At 35.0% G+C, this 19,867-nt stretch overlaps 1 protein-coding gene across 1 annotated transcript; it reads left to right on the forward strand.

The window, feature by feature from the left end:
• Positions 1 to 858: 858 nt before the first annotated feature.
• On the forward strand, positions 859 to 19,543 carry LOC128994343 (F-box only protein 21-like). The gene is made up of 11 exons (XM_054418833.1): positions 859 to 1,209; positions 5,224 to 5,481; positions 8,093 to 8,277; positions 9,019 to 9,272; positions 9,793 to 9,926; positions 12,999 to 13,143; positions 15,828 to 16,037; positions 16,392 to 16,496; positions 17,417 to 17,496; positions 17,620 to 17,777; positions 18,303 to 19,543. Exons 1-11 carry the CDS (start codon positions 1,049 to 1,051, stop codon positions 18,476 to 18,478), a joined length of 1,866 nt encoding a protein of 621 aa, XP_054274808.1. The 5' UTR covers positions 859 to 1,048; the 3' UTR covers positions 18,479 to 19,543.
• Positions 19,544 to 19,867: the final 324 nt, after the last annotated feature.

The following is a 19,867-nucleotide window of genomic DNA, read 5'->3' on the forward strand; positions in this document are numbered from 1 at the left end:
ATTTCATAATAAACTACAATTTACAAGTTACAACTTGTAACTTGAAATTTCCATTAGATTTGCATTGGGTGATCAGCTGATTTACTAATAATATTAGTTTGTACTTTATTATGAAATGGGCCCCTGGAGGCATCGACTTTTGTTGTCTAATGGCATAGACAAAAATGGATAGCGTGCCGGGCTGAGAAACAGATGGTACCAGGGGCCCATTTCATAATAAGCTACAAGTTACAAGTTACAGCTTGTAACATGTAATTTCCATTAGATTTGCATTGGGCGATCAGCTGATTCACTAATAATATTAGTTTGTACTTTATTATGAAATGGGCCCCAGGTGGCACAAACTTTTTGTCAAAGATTTTTGGATTATCAGCAAGTTTGGTTAGTTTTGTTAGGTTATGACAGTTTAATTTTATAATTAAACCTTATAAAATTGAATTTAAGCTATTTATAGTTTTATTTTATGAACAGAACTATTTTTTTGATTAATCTTCATTAATTTTTTTCATTATCAGCAAGTTTGGTTAGTTAGATTAGGTTATGACAGTTTAATTTCATAATTAAAAAATTAATTTTATATTTTTTAGTTTTAGGCCTATAATAATTTTTTTTTATTTCTAATTTTTAAACACTCATTTTGTCCGTAATAAAAAAATGCAGCTGAAATAAAAATTGTGCGGACTGCACTATTCTGCTAACTGTGGTGAAGTTGTATGTGTGGCGGTGTAGTAGTGTGTATGCTCATGCCAGCTGTTGTTGGTTGTTGTTGTGTTGGTAAACTGGTATTTGTTTTGTTTGTGTTATTAACACAATAATATTGCATTTTCGTGTGTTTGTGTTTATTTTCATATTGTAAAAAATATGCGTTGTTGAAATTAAAAATATAAGGTGCATTAAATTGTGTTTGCTTCTGTAAGATTATGTTTTCTAAATAGTAAATTTTAAATTTTTTGAACAATTTATTCAAGAAACCGGACAACCTTGAAGCTTTGATTTGGCCTAGGACTAATAATTATTCGGTTGAGTTTATTCATAAAAAGGCCAAGACATGGCAAATTTGTCTGATCTTCCCAATGAAATAATAGAACTAATTCTAAAAGATCAGAACATCTCATATATAGATGTCTGCCACTTCGGAAGAACCAATTCGCGATGTTGGAATTTGGTGAACAGGTGCAATTTAATATGGAAATCAAAATTTGAACAGATGTAAGTAAGTTTTGCTTAGTCTCTTGTCATGTGTCAAATATTCTATTAATTATTATTTGTCAGCTCTTAGTAAATAATAATGTAAACTTAGGCCTAGGGGAGTAGCTTTTACCCTTTTACCTTAGACTTTATTTTGAAATGCAGCTCTGAAACTTTCACTGTAGGCCTAAGTTACATAAGCTTAAGTTAATTTGTTGTTTTCGGTCCAACTTGCAAATTTTAAGTTAGGCCTTATTCAATACCTACTAATGCACTAACTTAGCCCAAATGTGTTAAGTGACACCTGAATTAGTTTCCAAATGAACCCGATCTGACCTTAAGTTAGCTTATCTGAATTCATTGCACTATTTAACAGTTAAATTATTGGCTTCCGGTACATCGATAACCCAATTTGGCCAAGCTAAAACCCAAACTTTCCATTGGTTAATCGATAAGGTTATAGGTTAGGCTACAGTGGAGTCGGATACCTATAAAAGATTTGCCGGTTTCACAGTGGTTGTTTCACAAACAAACAAACACACAAACTTTCACATTTATAATATTTAGTAAGATAATTGCAGTCAACCTATTGTAGCCTATACACGGCCAGGAGCGTATTAACAACCTCGTGCACAGCTTGAGGAACTGACTTTTCTGCGTTGGGTCCCTCATGGTGGTGGGGAAAGGTTGCCGAAACGGCGTGCTTTATATTCAACTTCTCCTATATACCCGGTGTTCCAGTTGTATTATTTACTTCGATGGACAATACTTAAGTATATAGGTACGCCTACCATTGAATTTTTCCTCTGTATCTTACTTCTCTGTTGTAAAATCAACCTGTTTCTTTGAGTGTTAATAAGGATAAAAATACTCTTCACCCAGCAATATGAGGGTCAGTGGCGTAGCCAGAGGGGGTGTGTCCGGGGTAAAGGACCCCCCACACCGGACTAGGCACTATAAATACTGTAGAAGGCAGATATTAGAATTCGGTTGTGCGAGAGAGCTTGGGTGGGTTCGGCCTTCTTGGAGTCGGAGGAGCTCGGTACATTTCAGTCAAAGCCGTGACACGCCAAACGAGTTGACCTTGGGTCTCCTACACTATGACGGTCGACGACATACACACACACACCACAATACACTTGTACTGGACATAAAAAATGATAATGATAGATATAAAAACAGGAAACCGCCTTTTAAAAAGGGCTACTGTAATACGTTTTAATAGTGAGCAAAATATGTTTAAAAAGGGTTCAAAATGTATGAAGAGATAAGTTGGATTGGTGTTGATGTTGATATCCTATATATAATACGAGTAAAGTTTGAATAATTTTTACTTCGATCTGGGAATCGGCTCTAACAAAAACTTTTATATTTACGGAATAACTAAGTTCTGGGTCAAAAATAAGTTCTAGACCAGTGGTATAGCCAGGAAAAATCTATTTTCGCCATAATATGAGTACAAACTTTTGAAAATTTAACATGGGCCTTATGAGAAAACATTCCGCCATTGTTGTCATTTTGTTTACATTTTAAGACATAACTTGACGTTCTGTACCCACGGGCACCTTAGCTTGCGCATGTGCAGAAGTTCTCTATCCACAGTATACTAGCAAAACAAAATACAGTACAAAAGGAAAAACATCAGTTGTTACTATTAAGCAAAGATTAAACTGAACTCAATACAGTCAAGGGTAGCAGTGTGGAGTGTGGGATCTGTTTATGACGATTAGATTACGGTATCTGAAATTTTAAAATGCAATGTAAAGGGAGGGAAACAGGTCCGTGACGTAGGAAGTGATGAAGGAAGTAGTAAAAGGTGAGCAGTCTGGAGTGTGGAAACTGTTTACGACGATTAGATTAAGATATCTGCAATCCTAAAATGCTATGGGAAGGGAGGGAAACAGGTCCGCGACGTAGGAAGTGGTGAAGGAAGTAGTCAAAGCGAGTAGTCTGGAGTGTGTGAACTGTTTTTGAAGATAAGATTAAGGTATTTGCAATCTTAAAATTCTATGGGATGGGAGGGAAACAGGTCCGCGACGTAGGAAGTGGTGAAGGAAGTAGTCAAGGTGAGTAGTCCGGAGTGTGGGAACTGTTTATGACGATTGATTTTTAAGATATTTGCAATCTTAAAATGCTATGGGAAGGGGGGGAAACAAGTTCGCGACGTAGGAAGTGGTGAAGGAAGTAGTCCAGGCGAGTAGTCCGGAGTGTGGGAACTGCTTTTGAAGATTAGATTAAGGTACGGTATTTGCAATCTTAAAATGATATGGGGAGGGAGGTAAACAGGGCCGCGACGTAGGAAGTGGTGAAGGAAGTAGTCAAAGCGAGTAGTCTGGAGTATGGGATCTGTTTATGACGATTAGATTAAGGTTTCTGCAATCTTAAAATGCTATGAGAAGGGAGGGTAAAAGGTCCGCGACGTAGGAAGTGGTGAAGGAAGTAGCAGTGGTCCGGCGAGCAGTCCGGAGTTCGGGAACTGTTTATGACGATTGGATCAAGGTATCTGCAATCCTATAATGCTATGGAAAGGGAGGGAAACAGGTCTGCGACGTAGAAAGTGGTGAAGGAAGTAGTAAAGGCGAGCAGTCCGGAGTGCGGGAACAGTTTATGACGATTGGATTAAGGTATCTGCAATCTTAAAATGCTATGGGAAGGGAAGGAAACAGACCCACGACGTAGGAAGTGGTGAACGAAGTAGTAAAGGTGAGCAGTGTGGAGTTTGGGAATGGATTAATGTATCTGCAATACTAAGACTGCTTTCATATTAAACTAACGATTTTACCTGAGCAAAGCTCGGTCCCCAGGTACTGTAGGCTAATTGAAAACAGAAAATTGTATGTATATAAGTTAATATATATTAAAACTATATAGGCCTACACATGAATGAGCAACGCTTACTACTTCAACAATTCAAAACTATGCTGTGTCTCTAATGATGTGGCTAAATCGTGGCAAAAAAAACAAACAATTTTTATTAGGCTATTAGAAAAAGAGTTTTAAACCAAAATAAAATATAGTCACACCTATATTGTAGTTATATTGAAAATCATACAAATCGACGGCAATAATCGATCCCTAGCCTGATTTAAATATGTAATAAACAAAAATATATCAATAGCCTACTTCTAATTCAAATATATTATGGTAGCCTACCATGCTACCATACCAACTATGCCGCTACTGGTACGGTACTACAAAGCAATTGATACATTTGGTAAGAGCTTGTTTAAATAGTGAATGCAAGAGATAAGGTTTCAAATATTTAATTGTTTGTGTATAAAATAAAAAGTTGCTGTATATAAAAATACCCCCGTCACAGCAAACCTGACAACTAAGCGAATTTCCATTTGTCTGAATTGATTTTCAATTAAATATATTTAAATAACATTATAGGTCGAGTACCTAGGTTTGCTGCTACAAGGAAACTAATAAAGTGTGTTTTTTAGTAAAATATTAATAGCTTAGTAGAAAATAAATAAGTTTGCCAAGTTTTATCAAAATATATCCATAAACAAGCAAACTACAACATTTTACAATATTCTCCATAAGAATAACATGGGAGTTTTAAATTTACAATTTTTTTAATTTTCACCGTTACCAATAACCATACAAAAAAACTTTTATACACTATTTTTTTTTGTTTTTTTTTTCAAGCTCTTTAAAAAGGCCTAAAGAGAAATTGGGAAACTTTGTGTTTTGAGGGTCAAAAGTGAGAAAACCCAATTTTTACCCCATAAAATCTCCCGTAAAGCCCTGTTCCCATGGTCCGATCATGCTGCTTCACGAACTCATTCAAGTTTATCCTGCTTTACACCTTTAAACCGAATTTCATCAAAATCGGACAAAAATTACTCAAGTTATCGCGTTCACGGACGTGTATATATATATATATATATATACATATATAAAAATTTGAACTAATGGTGTTTTTGGCTGGTTAAGCCACTACTGATGAGGTTTATTTTCATCATGGTATAAATTAACTTAACAAAGTTTTGAAGTTGCTTGTTATAGCTACATTCACATATATTTCAGGTGGCCTGGCTTGGCAGCCAGAGTGTACAAAAATAAGAAAGAGGTCGATTATAAAGAAGCTTTCATGTTTCGGCTGAAGCTTGGAAGAGAAACTATGGCCAATGTGCAGGCTATGTCAGCCAAGTATATAACGTGTGAGGAACTGTGGGAAGAACATTATGAAGTTTTCGATAACCTCGTTCTCAGTGCAACCGATACAACAGTAGCGAGTTATTTCATCATGGATGAGTTGATGAGGTGTATTCACCATGAAAACAGGTTAGTTTGTTAAAATCCACTGCAGTTTAAGCTAGTCTTGTTAAATGCACCCAGTACTATTTGACATAAGTTAATTACATGTTATTATGTTATTATATTGCCTATTAATCAGAAAGTAGCCGATTGATTATGATAAAAGTCTGCTCTCCGGTCATCCATTACCTACATTTCATGGTTTAAACATTTTTAGTTTTGAACAATCTTTTATTAAATGTTTACTGAGCCTATCAGTAGAAATGTTGTGCCAGTGTTAAACAAAAATTATTCCTGGTTCAAAGGTGTAAAGAGATTTTTTCAGTTATGAAAATGTTGTTTTCCATGCAATATTTTGTTTAAAGATAAAAGAAACACTTCAAAAAATTATCAAATTATCGGAGATTTTGCCGCAATTGAGTTTGATGCTTAAGCAATTATGGCGTTGCTACGATCAGAAGTAGTTTTCAAGGCCGTTTCCGCCATTGCATGATGATACATCAAATGTGGTCTTCAAGTCTACAGTGATCTCAAAAATAGTCATAGGATTAGATATTATATCATTGCTGCCACTATTGTGTTGTGATATATAAACAACGGTGTTGACACTATCAAAGGGAGGACAAACGGATGTTGCCACAAACGAAAGACTCATTATCACGCGTGTTGACGTTATAGTGATAAATTACTATGGCTTTTGCCGTGTTTTTAAGTAATGATTACTGAAATGCTACGTACGATCTTGGGAAATCATCTTAAATTTTGCAGCAATATGATACGGGACATTGTGAGAAATCATCACAGGATGTGTGAACGCGGGAAATAACCCTGAAGGTAGACATGAATGTCCGACATCACAAGAAATCATCACGGATGTTGCTGTAACCGTGGGAAATCATCACAAATTTTGCCATGATTGAAATATATGATCGGTGATGTGGCTGCCATTGCGAGAATTTTATTTTGAACCCAGACCTCACCTTAAACGATCTAAAATCACTTTTAACTGTCCTATATCATTAATACTACAACTTTCTCAAATAAACTTTTTGGCACTGAGAGCTCCTTTGATTACCAATAGGCTACAACTCACTAGGGGACCCTGTAGGAATTCGGGGTTTTCAGTGGGGTAGATATCCAATGTGGTTATCGGGAGAAAAGGGTAATTAGATGGGGTAAAGGGTATATTCTTACAAAATAGGGATGTAGCCTATCCCTGAAATGGGGAATTATTATTACAAAAAAAGGAATCATTATTCTATGTTATCTCAGTCCTTTAATGAAAGACAATGCAGATTTTTTTTTCTCCGCTGGTGAATTTTTCTAAGGAAATGAGATAGTGTCATTCTTAAAGCTTTTTGGGAAAACGGTCCAACCCGCTTATATGATTTGTGGATGTGCAGGAATCTAATCCGTCCTTCCCGCACCGAATCTAGAGATGCTAATCACTGGGCTAGCAATACACTTTTAGTTACAGTCTTTCATTAGGCCTACTAATTAAAATTTGTGCAATTGTGTGTTCACTCAAGATTGTTTTGTACCATTCACATTCAACTGGGACGTTAGCATCGTCCTGTAATCCAGCTACTATTAGGTCGCGAATTGTGGATATTTATAGGCATGCACTGTGGATGCGATACTCCCTGGTGTGGATTAACGTCTACACTAGTGAGTACTACGACGATCCGCAGTAGTATCATGATCATTAGACCAATTCGTTACTTACAAAGCAAAAATGTGGTTAGGATTTTACTATAAACTGTGGTCTCTTAGTTGCCTTTGGCTGTATGCGCTATTAATCAACAGCTTTATTTATGGATCATGTAGGTCTTAGTCACTAAAGACTACAAGATCGCGCCACTCATCCTACACTCATCTCCATTCATGCTTGGCTTAAAATACCTACATTCTTGTGGTTGCCATTTCATAAGAAAGTATAAAGTAAGTAAGTATAACCCATGAATACTAGAAAAGACCCGATATGGATCATAAACTTAATCAAATGACGTTTTGGGCTCGAAAGTAAACAAAACCATATGTTAATTAATGCTATTAGTGTAGGGGTTTTGTTTACTTTTGGACAAAACTTGTCATTTTTTATGTTTATGATCCATACCGGTATTTTTCTAGTATTTGTGGTATAACCTGAGAAACTTACTGAAGCTTTGTGTAAGAGTTTTATAAACTGAGGAATTACATTATCTTATCAATTTTTAAGTAGCTCAGTGTTTTAAGGTGGCTAAAAGTTTACTCTTATCAGCTAACCTTGAAAATTACTAATTATCAGGGTAGGTAACAACAATGGACCGACGCCAAAAAATGTTATCCAATTTACAAGTGTTTTTACGGTTATTTATTTATTTTCATAAACATTAGATGGATCCAATTAATCTTCATTTAGATGGATAATTTAGATTATTTTATTGCTTTAAGTGTGATCCATTCCATTAAACAAGTTGTTTAAAAGAGCAAGAATTATCTGGAAATATTTACCTGAAAAACCGGAGCTGTCTTTAAATGGATAGTGGTTTTGTATTTGGCTGAAAATTAACATTGAGGGGATAACAGCCAGACATATTTTGTACAATTTTGTGATAATCTTTATTGTGGTGGAATATAAACATTGATTTTCACCCAGGAATACCAACCTAACAAACAAATACTATTGCGAGAAAATTGTGAAACGCACGAAGCAAGCACTACTCAAGAAGAAGATTGAAGAGTACAAAAATTTACCTCCGGAAAAACAGTTGCTGGAAAATGCAGCCGTGCTTATCGCTCAGTGGTGTCAACCTCTGGAAGAAATAACTAGGAAAGACATCGGTAAGTCTAGAATGAGGTGGAATTTTGTATGCTCTATAAAATAGCCACTTTACTCATTACTTTAGACTAGGCCTAGAAGGTCGTGGTGTTATCACATAGCAAGCCATTGGTGACTGGAAGGATTTTAACCCAGGACTTTAGGGGTAAGCTCCACACTTTACCATTAGACCAGCCCTGGTGCATCAATTAGACACTCTCTTAACCTAAGGATCAAACTAAGGTTAACTAAGGATCATGGCTTGGAATAGTGGCCAGGCAAAACCAAAGGTCGGTTTGACTGCCCTAAATTTCAAAACCGGAGTTTAGCCGACCTTTCATAATGGATTTATACACTTCCTATCCTAATTTTATCACAGTTAAAAATAGAATTGATTTTGTGCATGAAGTTATAAAAACACTCGTTTTAATAGTCTGCTTTAAAACTTTTACAAAAAAATAGGTTTATCACCCCTTTGCTTTTTTCACTTAGAGGTAGATGTTACTATTGGTGAAAATGGTATCAAACACTAGTGTATGATTCCCTTTCAATTACTCTTTTTAGTGGATTTGTATTTGTATAAGATAATCTGGGCAAGGACTCAATGTCTTTAATTTAATTCTATAAAGGGGAAGATCTTTTGCTCGATTTTACATGCTGTGTCTGTACAAATCACCACAAGAACATATTTAACAACTTCATCTCTGGCTGCTTGGGCTAGATAACATACAGTATTGTCTCAATTCTATGTTTATCACTTGCAGCCTCTCGATTGGACGCCATTGCTGACAAGGTGTTGGAAGCCATTAAAGCTGAGTTTGGTGACCAACATCCGGCATTATGTGTCTCTAGCGAGTTGCGTGACAACTGGCGCATTCACAATATATCCGACAATCACTACGACCCTTACAAGTCACGCCAAATCATCGAGATTATCAGCAAGGTTCTGTTTAAGGACTTGGGCTTCTACGGGAACAGTGACATGTACTACTCACCAGAAAACTCGTACATCAACAAGGTACGGTAATAGTCTAATTAATAAGATGTAACTCTATATAATCAAACTAAATTATCTTCAATAATTAAGTACAAGCATTGACTATTAGATACTGAAGGTACAAGTTATGTATATGAATAGTGTCTGTTGAGTACATAGTTTTGTAATTAATTAAGGAGAGGTTAAAAAAACAATCTACATTTTTTCAAGGAAGATAGGATTTTTTCATGTAATTAGGGATGTGGGATTTGTGGGCAGTTTTTTTTTTAAATAAGTTAAAAAAATGTTCCATTTTAGAAATGTCTTGGTGATTTTTACCTTAAAATATACTACCTACGTCTGTTTTGGAACAGATGCTTCCACCCTCTGCACTAGCTGAATGATTTGTTTTGTACGCTTACATAATTATTTCTGAAAAAAAAATCTTATCCTAACTTCATATATTTCAAGTTCTCAAAAATTCTAAAAAAAAAGTATTGAAAAGTAATAAAGAGACAGGGTTTTGAGGATATTTTTTACTGGTTTCATATTTGATCGGCAGGTATTGGAACACACAAGAGGGATTCCGATTACTCTCTCCATCGTGTACGAGAGTGTTGCACGTCGTGTCGGCATCAAATGTGATCCTGTCAGTTTTCCCGGCCATTTTCTGCTGCGTTGGCGCGACTCGTACAGGTGAGTACTATTGTTGAATGAAGATAACAAAATTGATATCTCAGCTGGTTTTGTTGAAATTGTTACTTGTTGTCTCACTGATATAAGTTAATTCCAAACAACCGTATGAAGATCATATTATTTTGCGTATTTTCAGTCTTGCGATGTTTGTGGAAGAATTAGAGACATTTAATCCAGTAAAAGAAGACTGTCAGGCTATGGCCACAAGGGCGTTTTTTCACGTGGTAAAATGTAGCTTATTTTCACGCTGCTTGAATGCCCGTTGTTGTATGCTACATGTGCGTTTTTTCACGCAGTAAAATGTAGCTTATTCTCACGCCGGTTGAAGTCCAGGAGCGGCAAGACGTAGTGGGAACCCGCAGTTGATTGACCAATTCTTGTAATTATGTTGTATATCTTCCTCATGGCTGGAATAGTAACCTTGTTTCTGACTAGTGAACAAGAAATATGAATGGTACCTATATTAATTACAATACGAAAACAACACTAAAATTATTTTATTTTGTTAACCTTTTATTTAATTATTTACATTAATTATAAAAAATATAAATACAAATGTAAATCTTTTTATGGCAAGATTTTCATCAGATCTTTGAATATTCTACTACATAAATGCCTACTTTACATTTTTAGTCCAACTAAATTTCTTCCTAAATTTTCCTCCTTACTTACTTACTTACTTACTGCAGTGGCCATAGGTACCCCAAGTGGTACTTGGCCTCGCCTACACATTGCCTCCAGCCTTCTCTGTCCTGCGCCTGGTCTTCATTTTTACCCAGCTTCCTCAAGTCCCGTCGCACCTGGTCCTTCCATCTCAGTTTAGGCCTGCCTGGTGGCCTTCTGCCTTCTGGGTCGTTCCTTAATACACTGCTTAAGGTTGTGCCATGTTCTCTTCTGAGGACATGACCCGCCCACCTAATGCGTCTGCTTTTTACCTCAGCTGTTATATCTGGGTCTTTATATAGCTCTCTTATTTCGAAATTATGTCTAATTCTCCAGAATCCATCTTCTTTAGTTGGGCCATATATTTTCCTAAGAATTTTGTTTTCAAAAGTTACTAACCGTTTTTCTGATTTTTTGCTCATTACCCAACACTCAGATCCATACATTAGTGTCGGTCTAATTATAGTTTTATAAACTCTTACTTTAGTATTGCGGGATAACAGCTTTGAGCTCAAAATTTTGTTACATGCATGGAGGCTTCTGTTTGCAGCATTGAGTCTGTTAGTTATTTCCAGTTCTTCATTATTATCATTTGTTAATAAGACTCCCAGGTAGGTGAAATTGTTCACTTTTTGGAAAACATAGATATATTGATGTTATCTATATAAACTGAGTAAACTTATATATGTGTTGTGCAAACTTCTCTATTTTCACCCCACGCTGTAAATAAAACATGTGATTGGAATTTCTTGCATTTGTTTTGATTTTCTGTTTATATTTTGTTATCATTTTGTCACCAACAGGAAAAAAAAATCTGCATGGATCCATACGATTAAAAAATTAAAATTTTTTTACAATTACTTTTTAAATAAAAAAAAAGTATTAACACAGATACACACTCAGATAGTTTGTGTTTTTTTACATATTTTTTTATGAATTTTCCTCCTACCTAACTAATTTATAGTAACAAATTATTAAGTGGTCCAGTAAGCCAAGGTCGATCTATGTTTAAGATAAAACGTGTAGGCATACTGTGTAATTGGCTACCCAAAAAATATTTTACGCTATCCTGGAAAAAATTAGATACATTTATCTTTATTTTAACTTGCTAGGACGACTTGATCAAAGCTGCGTGTTGCTCCCGCCCGTGCGGCCAGGAACAGATCGTGAAAACAAGCTTCAAAAATGCACCCCAGTCCATTCTTCTGTGGGCCCGCGGTGGGTGATTTTAAAGACACGCCGCATCTGCGTGAAAAAACACTGCGTGTGGCATACCTCATTACATATAATGCTGCTCATATTTCTCGCTTTTTTTACGCTGCTCTCTTACGTGAAAAAACGCCCGTGTGGCCGTTAGAGCTATGAATGGATTAGAATCAAATGAGCATTGAAAGCTTAAGTCTCCTTTATAAGGATTCAAAGTGTAATAAATTACATCTTACCTTTATATCTAAAAAATCCTCGAGTAATCACAATACTCAAATTAAATATAATGCCTTGTTAGAACCACATTGTCTACCAGTAGACTGGTAAGAGCCTACCTAGGTTATGTCATCTATTGAAGAATAGCCTACGACCTTAAAAACACAATATTGATGCTTACCCTTAGCTCACAGCTAATCTCTAAGTTCTTGTTTTAAAATTGGCTACTAGACAACCTTTCTTATAGCCTGACAGCCTTTGTTAAAATTTGGTACAATAAATTTCTTAATTTTTTTACCTACACAAACTACAAACTCCTTTTTTACAAATTAAAATTTTTTTACAATTACTTTTTAAATAAAAAAAAAGTATTAACACAGATACACATTCAGATAGTTTGTGTTTTTTTACATATTTTTTTATTTAAGGTTTAAAGTGATTTTGATTAATGTTTAGATATATCGGAATTTTTAGTAATTTGACTGGATCTCAACATGTATTTTGACTTTTATGTCGACTTTGTCAATGATTTTTAATGTATCCGAATGACAAATTACGATTTATTATTGTTACATTTATTATTGTTGGCTGTGCGCCCAATATTGCAGCATGTCCACTGGTCACTGAGTCATTGATTGCAATCAAAAGACAATTTGTCAGGGCGTCTATAAAACTTTTAATTTTTTTTTACCAATCATAAAGTAATTTTTGGCGATGGTTGATGTTATTTGAGCAATTGTTGTGACATTTTCCATTGGTATTGATTAGTAAAAATAAAGAAAGTTTTCACATTTAAGGATCTGGAATCTAATTCCTTCCTCGGATATGAAAATACTCAAATCATAACAAGATTAGTTAACATAGCCAGCGAATGCTGGAAATACCAACACATACGGTATTATAGTCGTCAGAGAAAACATTTGGTTTTGACAAAACTATACTTTTCCATACAGGAGAGACAGTAATGGAAGCTGTTGGTTGTTTCAGAGAGGATTCCCAAGCCCAGACATTCTACTTGGACATATATAACGGGGGAGTCTTCCTCGGCAGAAATAGCTGTCCTCGGTTCATGAATCTCGGGCGCTGTCCCATGGGCAACATCTCCAATTATGGGCCAGCCACTGCTGTGGAGGTCAGGAAGCTTAACATAACTTTTAGTATTTGCAGTTTGATCGAATTTCCCATCCAAGGATTAAGTTTTTATCATAGATCTCATGGATAACCTAGACCCGCAACTGTTTTACGTTTTTGTGTTCCCCAGAGTTAATAACACTCGGGGAGCGAGCTGGCGTAGCGGTTAGAGCGCGGGACTTCAGTCCCTGAGGTCCCGTGTTCGATCCCTGCCAAGTCACCAATGGATTTTATCTAAGTGATAATGCCGCAACCCCTAGGTCTAGCCTGAAGTAATGTGAAAAAACAATCCCAGGCTCGTGCCTAGCGTCCTAAAAAAAGAGGTAATAACACTCTTTGTTCAGATTTATACGTATATAATGTGTCCGTAAACACCATAATTCAAATAATTTTGTTCTGATTTTAAAATTTGGCATATATAGGACTGGATAAAATTATCCTCGAAAACTCGACCAAAAGTATGTGTTGTGCAAACTTCTCTATTTTCACCCCACGCTGTAAATAAAACATGTGATTGGAATTTCTTGCATTTGTTTTGATTTTCTGTTTATATTTTGTTATCATTTTGTCACCAACAGGAAAAAAAAATCTGCATGGATCCATACGATTAGTAGATTTAACTTTTTAAAGATTTGCTTGCTTTGAGAGAATTATACAAATAGTTGTCACTATACCTTATGAGGTTTGTTTGATTAAATTTTGTACATTTGACCTAATTATGAAAAGCATTAATTTTTATCAAGCAAGTGTTCTACATTCAACTGTCTCAAAACATTTCCAGAAGTAGTTGTTCGTGCGTTTCGGGCATTTATTGCTCGTCTTAATTTTCTACAAATTTCGGAGTTTTTGAAAATGCATTCTAAAAATTTTCCTTAATATCACACTCTTGTGCGAATTTGGTATTTTCTTGTAAGACAAATAATAACATTCTTGTTATTGAAGAATGTTCCATGTTTCATGTTTTAAATAAAAACACAATTGAAGTTTCAATACTATTTATTATAAATTGTAATTAACATCGACAGAAATACATTTAGGCTGCAGTTAATGAGCCGACATCTTTTATTCTGAATCGGAAATCAAATAATCAAATACACTTAAAAGAGAATACACAAAGACCAAAGAGTAATACCTCTAAACATGGACTTCACTATATACATATATCAACATCCCCTCTCTTTTACAAAATTGAAAATTTTAACTTTCCAAAATACAACTTTTACATTTTCCTTTCAAGTCTAACAAAATATACACCAAAACCTAATCATAAGACAACCGCTTTGGATTTCTTATCAATCTACCCTTTCGGCTTACACAACCATCGAAACTTTTAACAATTTGTTCTTCTGATGAAATTCTAGGAGTTAGGCCTACTGGTCTTTGAAACAACACTGGACTACTTTGCGGAGAAATAAGGCTATTACCATTAGTACCTGACAAACTGATTTGTGAATCTGACTTAGGACTTGTTTCAGGCATTATGGTTTCATTACCTGTATCATTAGACAAATCTGGCCTAATCATCTTCCTATTTCTTACAAACATTTTATCTTTCTCATCAGACAAAACATAGGATCTGGGGATTCTATTTTTTTCTACTACTTTTCCTGATGTCCAAGGTGAATCAACAGTTTTCTTAAAATACACTTTGTCTCCTACAATATAATTGACAAATAATAACAAATAATAATTCTTGTAAAACACAAAAAATACATACTTTATCATTCTTGGGCAATAATATACCTCAAGTCGTTGCCAACACAACAGTCAATACAACAAGTGTGTAGCCAACACGATGATTTCATCAAAAATATTTCAAAGTAAATAATAAGAAAGCATGTTCATAATAGCCTATTTAGATAAAAATATTGATTTGAAATACCTAGTTATTTAAAGTTGCAGAATCATGTAGTTGTTTTAATTCCCAATTTGTTATTTGTTATAACCTTATTTAGCTACGTTAATCAAATCTGTAAAATACTGTACCTATTCGATTAGCGGTGTTTCCAAATTGCGACTTAAATGTAAACTTAAGACTCTCTCTGTATTATTTGATCAGCGGTTATCATCTGAATTTTTTTCTTTTGTTGTGGCTTGATTTTAACATATGATTTAAAAACTTTGAGTTTCTTTTAAATTATATAGGCATTATCAAAAATTGAAATTTGTTTCGTCTAAACCTTCCGAACATTTTACAAAATAACCTTGGTAAGTTTGGCTAAAATATGTTCAGCCGTTATTGAGGTAATGCGTTAGAAAGTTTGCATTGAAATTGATCCCAAAGAGCTTGCTTCGCTCCGCTCAATTAGTAAGATTATTCCTATATACACAGTCTATGGTAATTGTACACAAATTTACTTTTGACTGAAATTTTTATGTGCACCACCGGTGGCCACATTGAAGCAAACGTTTTAAATCAGTGACCCCAATTTGGAAAAAGACTCTAAATCCCTAATTTTAAAAACCCTCTAAATCCCAAATTTTAAAAACCCTTAAGATTGTTTTACCTGTACCCAATGCCTTGGGCTCGTTGATTAAGTGCACTGGCCTACTTAAACCACATCCTCCTGTAGGTCAGCACAACAAGTTATTGTTTAAACACTTCCAGCCTACTAGCACAACATTGCCTTACACTTTCTCATCACAACATTTGACCCCTCCTATTACAGTATTTATGTTTTGTAGGTGATGGAACGGATGGCCACCAACCTGGAAGTCGCCGGACGTCAGAGGACGGTGATGGACAGCCGAATGTTGGGGCTACGCAGTGCATTAGAGCTAAGACACGTCATCAGTCCAGACAATATCAGCTGTATAATGCATCTCGGCCGGTTCTACATGGACAGAAACATGGATGTGTTAGAAGTTGTGCATTCATTGCGCAATCTGACAAATGTGAGTATAATTGTCGATGTTACTCCTGAAATGTTAAACAGATCGGTTTTTCTCCTCTGTACATTCTCAAGTGACACCTAGTATATGGCAAGTTTGTTGTTTGTATGGTAGAATCTCGATTATCTGTTCTAAAGTGGCCTTTTTTTAATGTACACTTTCACATTCTAGGACATTACGCTCCTGCCTGGATCGGTTTTACACTTAACTTCAGGCAAGGGCTAATGGGTTGCAGCATTATCGCTTAGATAATGGGACTAAATGCTGCCTTAACAGTGTCTGATTAATGTGTTTGCCATGTAAATAACTTTTTTCATTCATAAATTAATTAATTTCTGGTTTTTTTTTGTTTTTCAGCTCGACCTCAGAGACTTGGGGCAGGTGTCCCACTTTGACAGACTGCTGAGTGAATATAATTTTATAGTTTGTCATGAGCAAAACAATGCCAAAGCAAAGGAAAGGGTGAGCTTTTTTACACCATCGTAAAACCTTGAAATCTTGTGATAACTCTTATACCTGTAGTTAAGTAGCTATGCACATTTTATACGTAAAAAAACTTCAAGAGAGTGAATATATGAAGTGTGGAATGTATACGAGAGAGTTGCAGACAAGTACTTTGAAGATTGCCGGTTTGATACAGAGAAAAGTAAAAGGCTAGGTTTTTGATGGTTCAATTGGATTTGTCCTCGATAGTTATTTAATAATCCTGGCTTATTTTAGTCAAATACTATTTAATCTCTTTAATTCAACATTTGTCCTTGGAATAATAATGATGTTTGCGGAATTTTGCTGAGTTTGCGGTAGTCGATGAAACATCAACTTGACTGCAATGTCCAGAATTTTTCCGGGTTCATGGGTGACATGATGTTGTTTCCGTTGCCACTGGAGATATTCAGTATTTTGCTGACGTCAGTGCTCAATATGGTAACGTGTCCATGATGGCGTGAAACGATGATGATGATGTCCACTCAAATGAGGGAGATGTACAAAATTTTACGGGGGTCGAAGAAGACACAGGACTGCAGTAGATGTTCAGGGTTTTGCCGCAATCGTGGGGAAGAATGATGTAAAAGCATCGTAAAAAGACAAATCACAACAAATTAATTATTAGATGCTCAAGTCCCTACTGCTTTTTACTGTCAACCATATACGACATGCTTTAAACTTATGCTAGTTTAAACTTGTTTTGTTTAAATAATTAGGTAAGTTTAGATAAATTGTTAACATTAACTTACTTTAGACATTGTTGAGGTATAAAAACATGTTGGCATTAAAATTCATGATATAAAATAGCTCGTATCCGGGCTCGGCTAGATTGAAAATTTTAGCCTCGCACACCTTAATTTTTGTTTTGGTAATCTTGCAAAATTGTATTTTTCCAGGAAGTGACTTACAATCGAAGAACAGTAGAAGATGGATTGTCTGTGCGGTTTGCAGTAGGCATGATCATGCGTCATAAAAGGTATTTAACTCTTTTCTAAGGTAAGTTGGCTGTGTGTACATTTCTTCTTCCCTAACATATTAAGTCAAGTGGAAAAAAATCTAAACTTGTCATAGTAAATTAATCTGTCATTTTTCTCAATAGATACTACTACACCTGTGTGATCTTTGGTTGGGACAGTGTCTGTAAGGCAAGTCAGGAGTGGATGAGACAAATGCATGTTGCTGGATTAGAGAGAAAAGAAACGCAACCATTCTATCACGTCTTGGTCTACGATGGTAGCGTCCGGTACGCCGCAGAAGGTAAGTAGTAGTGATGGTCAAATCCACCTCAAAACCGAAATCAAAACTTGAAAAATTTAATCCCGAACCTCAAAACCTAAACACAAAACTTTTTTATTTGTCTAGTTAAGGTTACAAAAATAAAGGTGATAATAACTTGTTTACTGTGCGATTTATTAATTCTTCTAGTCATCTTTATCTTGTGTCTGATTTTAAGATTGATTATCAATAGCATTGTCGACTTTTAGGTGTTCTATAAGGACCATCTGTAGACAATTTGAATTTGTTGTAAAAAGAGAAGATGGATAGATAAATGAGCCAGTCACAAAAATGTGATACAGTCTTAAAATTCTGTTTTCTCTTAATTTATGGTTACTTAGATTATTTAAATTCATAAACTATGTTGTGACTTATAATTCAACTGTGTCCAAATTGATTAAAAAACTGACAAATCTTAAACATGGAGATGGAATGCCTAGTTATATAAATAGTCTTAAAACTAGTGTTTTTATGCAAAAATGTGATTCTGTTTGTGTCTTTTTACAGAAAATCTGCAAGTAGAGACCGATCCCCATCGTAAATGGGTCGACCATTACCAAATCGGAAGGTATTTCGAGGAATTCTGCGACGATTACTATTCCATGAACAAAGAAACTCGGGAAAAGTATCCCAAAGATCATTTGATCGTGGAAGAATTCCTGAAGCGAGATATTATGGCTTGAAACTAGGAGTAATTTCTTTGCTCCCACTTTCCAATCACTTTGATTTCCACAGTCAATTTTCTGTTGCGTACAATTCTTGCGAGTTGATATTTTATGTTAGTATTTCTGTACATTGCAAGACTGTTAGACTTTACCTATTGAGACGTGCAAAATCATGTCATTGTTCGTTACTGTTACTATTGTAGTTTAGTGATTTTCAAAAAATCAAATATTTATTTATTATAGTATGATGACCAGGGTTGCCACCCGTCCCAAATCTGTCGGGACATTTCCAACTTCGGTCCCTTTTTCCCGTGTTGTCTATGTTAATCCCGTCCCGATTTTCCCAAATCACAGATGGCAGGCAACCTTGAGAATGACTATCTTTTAGTTAGTGTTAATTTCTGTTAATTAATTATTCATGTTAACAGCTTATTTTATTTACTGTAAGATTCACACAATATAGTTGCTGTTTCAATAAATAAGTTTGAATAAGTTGGTTTCAGTTCACAATATGAGTTTTTCAAACTATTCTCGTTGAATAGATAAGTTTGTATTATTTTTTGCATTTATTGATAACAAAAAAATATGTTTATTGTAGCCAATAAGTTTGGTGTTGAAATAAGTTTTAGTTTAATAATTTGTACCATCTAGTTTCGACTAATAAATCAATGACCGTTTGCAGATTGCACCGTTACATCCTCATTTAAGATTAATTTTATATTTATTGAGATTTCCATCATAGATTCGGTTTACAGTAAACTTATAATAATTTTTTAAAGTGTACAGAACAAGACAGGAAATTAAACTTGTCATTATTCATAGACCGACAAAATAGCTTCAAGTGGTACATGGATAAATATAATAAAATTAATACAAAATTTAAAATATTAACACTTTGTATTTATAACACATCACAGTTACTGAATAAAAAGGTAGTTTTTATAGTATGACCATGTATGTCAGTTATAAATACTGTGATATTATGTGATTTCACTTTTATACTATAGAGGATAAATAGTTGTCTTACATATTTTGATTATATGTAGACCTAAATGTTTAGGATTATATTCAAGTAATATTAAACATTTCATTCCTTTCACTGTTATTCTATATTCCTGATTAAAACAATACAATAGCAACTGTTCTTAGAATAATACAGGTGCACGACATAACCTGTCCTTGAGCCAAAGCCTTTTATATATCTCGGACTTATCGGGCAGTGATCAGATATTTTTATTATTTTTGAGAGGAGGTTAAAACGCATTTACGCACACTGAGACTCAATGTCCTCTCAGTACTACGGGACTTCCGCAGGCTCAATGTCCCCTGACTAAGAAAACTCCTCCATCTCCAAGAACACTAGCCTGGAACTGTAAGAGCACATTACTTCGAGCTAGCCCTTTTTAA

Source organism: Macrosteles quadrilineatus, unplaced genomic scaffold (genome assembly GCF_028750875.1).
Source record: "Macrosteles quadrilineatus isolate MER2022 unplaced genomic scaffold, UCM_ALF_1.0 Scaffold_1__1_contigs__length_201487025, whole genome shotgun sequence".
In the NCBI taxonomy this organism is placed as follows: Eukaryota; Metazoa; Arthropoda; class Insecta; order Hemiptera; family Cicadellidae; genus Macrosteles; species Macrosteles quadrilineatus.